The sequence below is a fragment of the Branchiostoma floridae genome, chromosome 3, assembly GCF_000003815.2.
Source record: "Branchiostoma floridae strain S238N-H82 chromosome 3, Bfl_VNyyK, whole genome shotgun sequence".
NCBI lineage: Eukaryota > Metazoa > Chordata > Leptocardii > Amphioxiformes > Branchiostomatidae > Branchiostoma > Branchiostoma floridae.
The window spans coordinates 29,479,732-29,486,519 of NC_049981.1; the positions used below are offsets into that span (position 1 = coordinate 29,479,732).

At 43.2% G+C, this 6,788-nt stretch overlaps 1 protein-coding gene across 1 annotated transcript; it reads left to right on the forward strand.

Annotated features, from left to right (window-relative positions):
- Window positions 1-2,286: 2,286 nt before the first annotated feature.
- On the forward strand, window positions 2,287-6,788 carry LOC118410783. The gene is made up of 2 exons (XM_035812591.1): window positions 2,287-2,356; window positions 3,953-6,788. The coding sequence occupies exon 2, from the start codon at window positions 3,981-3,983 to the stop codon at window positions 6,210-6,212; it is 2,232 nt and encodes a 743-aa protein (XP_035668484.1). The 5' UTR covers window positions 2,287-2,356; window positions 3,953-3,980; the 3' UTR covers window positions 6,213-6,788.

Sequence of the window (6,788 nt, forward strand, 5' to 3'; positions counted from 1 at the left end):
ACTGACATCATAGCGGTGTAAGACAAATCGTTTTTAGAAAGTTTCACGAACGCAGGCAAACGAAAATATACGCCGAGTTCGCCTGATAGTTTTGGACATGCACAAAACTATCATTCGTACGCAGTTTGGTGCCCAAAACGTTATGGATGCGCAATACAGTGGTCCCACGTCGGTCGATTGCGCTATGAAGACGCTACATGTTTGTGCTTTATACGCAGTAATACGCGGATATCGCGGTATTGCGAGTACATAGCGTTCTTACAGCGCAGACACAACGCACCATGAGCGACCGTATAACGAATGCACACATAGATCACGATTTAGTACCGTGCGTTCTGCAATCGCTTTGCGCATACTACGCGTCCTGATAGCGTGATCGACGCACACTCCAGATCATGTTGGAATAAATACGAAGGTGCATCTGAGTCCAGACAAAAAAAAAATCATTTCAAGATGGCAGATCCAGGCCAGGACCGACGAATTTGTACCGGGGGCATAGAAAGATGGTCACAACTTGCAGGACACCATGAATGTAACTGGTCCCAACAGAGCCTCTAGGGACGGGAAGATGTAGAGGGACCTGCTCAAGCACTGGGTCAATTTGTGTGACACACGTGCCATTTTGTGTAACAGATATTTGACTTAATTTGCTGATAATGGCACTTTTTTGTGTGTAGAACCACATGATATAAAGGTGCAATATAGAGCCATATTACAACTTTGAAAGAGGGCGTAAGGTTTCATAATTGTTTAATTTACGTGTTTGATAAAGATCTTGAATACGTTTTGTGGTGTGTATGAGTGTGACTTTTATAGTAGTTGAAGTACTAAGATGATAGGGGAAATCATTAAGGACAAAGTGAAAACAAACACAATCTTAACAGTGCACATAATTTCTTAAGGTAAATGATGGCCCACATTTCTGTAAAAACACAGTGTCACTGCTTTACTGCTTCTCAAATGAATAAAAAACTCTTCACTGTTAACTTGTCAATGTTCTACTTGCACTGCCTGTAAACAAAGGCATACGTAGTACAAAGGGTTCCTCTAACAAAAATACTCTATTGGCAATGCTCGCAAACAAAAGTATATGTAACACAAACTGTTCCTCTGACACACCTGAAATGCGTTTGGAATGCAGTTAGCACCAGGTGCGTCAGGCATGCGGTCGGTAGACGTTGTGTGCGTCCGGAAAACGCCCAACATACGTACCCCATACGAATCTATTCGCAGTACGGAAAATTTTGTTGCGCATTTTAGTTGCAATCATACGCATCTCATGCGAAATGAAAACGCTGAAGTCGTAATTCAAACGCCAGATGGGCTCGACGTACAATTTAATTTATTCCAAAAAAAATCCAAATGTTGGGCGTTCGGCCGCGTATTGACAAAATTTCATTCGGAACTCACGCGCACTTGAAAATATACGCAGGTGTAAACCCACCTTTACGCATCCCAAAAGATAGCCCACGTTTTGACACGTTGACACCACGCAGTTGCACGTACGGTGGGTCGTGCTCTTAGCTTAAGCTAAGGCACAACCCACCGTACCTGCACTTTGTCCGTAGGCTTTTTTGGGAGGCCACGTCCGCCACGTATTTTTGAAAACGTTCCGGCTGTACAGGGCAGGCGCGTCGCCCTTACTGGCACGTACGGGGGGCCAATCCGCACTGGCCGATGGCACACAGTTTTGCCTGTACGTAAAGTTCTATGGCGTATCTGCGTGCTCCCAAATCCGTCGGATTCCCTACGGATCCCAAAAGATTGCCCACGTTTTGGCACGTAGACAGCACGCATTTGCACGTATGGCGGGTTGTGCCCTTAGCTTAAAGGAATGTATAAGGATATATCATACATAATATGCAGAAATAGATTTGGTTTAGACGTTATTCCCTTTTGATTTATCTATGAATATCATTTCCTTCTTTGTTAAGTATGTTTATGTATACCACTACTACTTAACTCTGTATGCAATTAGCCCTCGGGCATGAATTTGCAATATAAAGATTATTATTATAATGGGAAACGATGCATTATGCAAGTTAGATCCTGATTTGCACAATGCGTATCTACGTTTCCCACTGCTCTTGGACATATTGCCTCAAGTCAATTACTGAAAGACAGATGAATGGGTTAGATAGCATCTTACAACCACGTCTGACAGGTAAAGGGGTTACATAGCATCTACGTATACTGGCCACGTCGGACAGGTTAACCGGTAAGACAGCATTTACAGATCACGTCACAATTGTCTGTTACAGATCAGGGTACTTAACGTATCACAGTGACACGGTCAAGTCAGGTCAGCGCTGCAAACTTGAAGATCTCTGACACTGTCACAAATTGTTTGTCACAGGTGGGAACCTATTTACTGTCCATATTCTACGTGAAGGACTGAATGAAGGATATTTGACGTCGCTGTGAACAGAGTTTGAAAAGCTTCAAGACATGCAAGTTATCACACATATAACGTTAAGTAGCTATAATTTTAGAAAGGATGTACTGATATCTCCTCCACATAAAACGACCAAAGCTCCACCCTGAAAGAATTCTTCTGGTTTTCAAAATGGCGATGTACTCGGATGTGACAAAAACCATGTTCTCGGTGTCACAGACGGTGTAGTGTATTTGGGGGGAAAACACATGTAACGTTATGTGTCAAGGTGAGGTACAATTGGTGGCGTAAGACGCTGTAGTCCAGCATCGCAGTATGGCTGAGAATACGTAGTCTGGGTTATCACTAGCCTCTCTCTCGCTCAAGCAAGGTAAGCTGGACATTCTGTTAGTCTCTACCAGACTAAGTACGCTGGCTTCAGTTTAGCCAACGAAGGGTTTTATCGGACAGGAGGGTGAATGTTACCCTTCCCGCGAACTGACTCTCCTGCCCAAATATTCCCCTTTTGGCCGAAATCTACGATCCATCCCCCCATAGGAAGGTCTGCAGAAGGCTGACGGTTTGTTCTTTGCTTGTCTGTCCGGCAAAAACAATCTGAAGAAGGAAACTTCGTATAATTGTGAAAGGGGAGAACCTGGCACTTAAAAATAGCGATCATTCGGTTTAAAAAAAATGCTCAGCTCATCAGGCTACCTACTGATGATCATAATGTGGTAAAACACCACAGGGCCAAATTCAGCCAAAGCCGATTGTAAGTGTAAGAGAGGAAAGGCCGATTGGCGTGGTTGTTTTGCGCTACTTGAACTCCCCATAAGCTACATGCTACATTGAATCAGTGACCTGTTAGTCTGGGGTCTTATCGTTGAGACCCTCAGGCTCTTTTGCCGGTGTCAACCCCACTGAAAACTCGCAAGTATGTCCTCGGCTCGGTTTTGTGATGAGGTCAGATCAGCTCACGCACAAGACGATTGAAGTGAGTTTTATTTTGTTATGTTTATCTTTCTAATTATATCGGAGATGTGTGTAGTGGATTGATCTGACATACGTGTGTCATTGTACGCATGTAACCTTTCTGACCCTTGCGACAATCTGTTTAAGGTACCGCCCAGGAGCCTTTTGTCCCTACGAGTCTTGGCTTTTGAGCTTTTTTCTACCCTCTACACTGTCTAACCAACTGGAAAAAAAAATCTTGAGATGTTTTTCAAGATTCTTGACACTTAATGAAATAACCTCAAGATTCTTATGAAAAATCTCAAGATTAACTCAATACATCTCAAGATTTACCACAAAATCTCTCACAGTGATAGGCTGGAAATGGTTACAGTTATCTTTTTTCATTATAAATACTATATCAGATTAATATTATCCATTATTACTAGGCTGGTATAGATTCAGTCTGTATTCAACATGTGACATTCATCTTGCCCATGGCTTGCAGGCAAGCACGGTGGAATCTTCAAATATGATGTTGGGGAACCACTGTGCTTGTGTGTACCAGTTTGTGAACAATTTTTACCAATTCTCTTACAAACCCCACCTCCATTCCGTATCCTTCAGGTTGAAGACGTTGAAATCTGAAGACGTTATGCGGATCTTCAGGTACACCCAACGATCTTATTTCGTGGTGTTGACTGTTGGGTTCCTTCTTTTGTCCGTCTACGTCCTTGAGATGAGGAATCCCCTGGAGGGCACGTATAGAACAGCTGATGAGTTAGACACGACTCGCGTTGCCGGCGGAGTGGACCAAGCTGTGAGGATGACTGTACGGAAAGATGCCTCTTCCGGTCCCGACAAAGCGCCTTACATCACAACAAATGAGATTGGCAAAGCTTCAGCGGGAAATGGGGAACGCACAGCAGACAATAGTTTAAACGTAGTACGTTTACAAAAAGCCGTGCCAACAACATCCACAGAGGCAATCGATCGACCGTTATGCAAATATCCGGACTTACAGATGGAAAGCTCAGAATTCAGCCATCTTTTTGAAAAAATAACAAACTTGAACTGCGGGCATGCCCCTATCAACTACCTAACATATTTAGACGGGAACATGCGGACGGATGAATCTCCGTGGGATGTAGTCAAACTAAACTCCAGTGCCCTCTTACCGACACAGAAATTACTCAACTGCACGTACAGTACTATTAGTAGGAGATTCGGTGATTTCAATATCAGCTATACCATTTTGCACACAAAAGTATTTGTATCCAAGGAAGAAACTATGCAATTTCCATTCAAAGACGAATTCAGTAAGATTACCTGTTTCTTAGAAGAGGACGTCTTTAACAAAAGACAACAAGATTGGGTCAAAATCATCATAGAACACAACAACATGTTTGTGCAGGTAATAAGGAACGATTCCTTCGTTAAAGACAAAAAGGCGGAAATAGAGAAAAAAGGCCGAATGAAGAAGGCCATTGGACATGGTATGAACGTGCTCATGGTCGGGGTAGACTCGACCTCGCGGATGAACTTCATGCGAAAACTGCCCAAAACTTTCCAGTACTTCACAGAGACTCTGGAGGGTCACGTCCTGAAGGGTTATCACGTGATCGGTGACGGCACAACAGCCCAGTTCATTGCCATGTTGTCAGGGTTTCACGAGGAAGAGCTACCCAACGCGAAAACGGGAATGGAAAATGCAACGACCTGCGACGTATTTCCGTTAGTCTGGAAAAGGTTTAGAAGGATGGGCTACACGACCATGTACGGAGAGGACGAACCGCAAACTGGAGCGTTCCAATATCGTTTAAAAGGCTTTAAAAGACAACCAACTGATTACTACATAAGGCCTTTCTGGGTGGCCCAAAAAGATTTAAAGTTTAAAGAGCGGTTCTGTTTTGGAGCAACCCCTAAGCATCACTACACACTGAAGTACGCACGCGATTTTGTGGAAGCGTATCATGACATACCCAAGTTTGCAATTGCGTTTCACACCGAACTCAGTCACGGCAGTTTGAACAGGGTGCAAGTTGCCGACGAAGACATTCTGACACTCATCAAATCATGGAAGGACAAAGGCTACCTCAACAACACCGTTTTAATTCTTTTTTCTGACCATGGAGCCCGCTACGGTCGCCTTAGGCAGCTGCTTCAAGGTCGACTGGAGGAGAGGCTACCGTTCTTTGGAATCGCTGTTCCTCCTTGGATGAAGGAGAGTCATCCTGAAATCATCCGGAACCTCAAGATAAACGAAGAACGTCTGACGACGGCGTTCGACTTCCACAAGACGCTGCAACACGTGCTGGACTATCCCGGCGACCCCTCCGGTTTCCAGGGACGCGGCCTCAGCCTTTTCCAGGAGATCCCGCTGAACCGAACATGCGAGGACGCCTCCATTGCCGACCACTGGTGCACCTGTCTAGAGTCCGTACCAGTCAACAAACGGAACAAACTACTTCGACAAGCAGCAGGTTTTGCAGTCTCCCACATGAATCGTTTGACAGCAATGCACCGAAAACTTTGTACTAAGTTGTTCCTGAAGAATATATCTCACGCAGAAATTATCAAACCCAACCGCAATTTACTACTATTTGGTGGCAGTGACCCGTTGTCTCGAGAGGCATTGTTTGATAATGGTAAAAACCTTACTGTCCCCTTTCTAGACTTTCGAATCACGTTGGAAACTGGACCGAATGGTGGAGCATACGAGGTGTCAGTAAGGAAATGGCTCTCTGATGAGAAGACTGAGATAACGGCAGACATCAGTCGCATCAACGCTTACGGAAACCATCCCAGCTGCATACAGGACAAGTTTCCTCATCTCAGGAAATTTTGCTTCTGCAGAGAGTTCCTGAAACCTGTATCTCCAGAGTAAAGTATAGAATAGTGAACTTTTTGCATTCTCTACATTTCACAAATATAAACTTTGGCCGATAGAATAATGAGATTGCCAATTACAGAGGTCCTTTGATGAAGGTTACCAAAGAAGATATTGAAGGAATTTGTGATTAATGTTTGGCCTTTTTTTTAAGAACCAGGTTTTTACTTTTTCCAAAAAATCAATTACTTGGGTGCAGTCCCAGAAGACGTGTAAACATGTCTCCTCCACCATAAGGCAAAATGAGCATAATGGGCTTTTAATATTAACGCATTTCCAATATATAATTACGTATTATCTAAAACTCATAGAAGTATATACTGTTTTCCATAGAATAGCGGTATCAAAGAGGTACAGCCATGCCATTTGTACATTTTGCAGTATGTCAATCAACTTTTCAGACACAAGAAAATGTCTGAATAAATCCTTTAATATTTCCATCTTTTTGGTATTGCAGTAAGTAATTGTAGATATTATTAGACACTGGACCATACATGTATATAAAACACAATTCATTGTGTAACATTATTGTACAATCAATATTCAAACTATCGTTTACAAATATAAGACGTC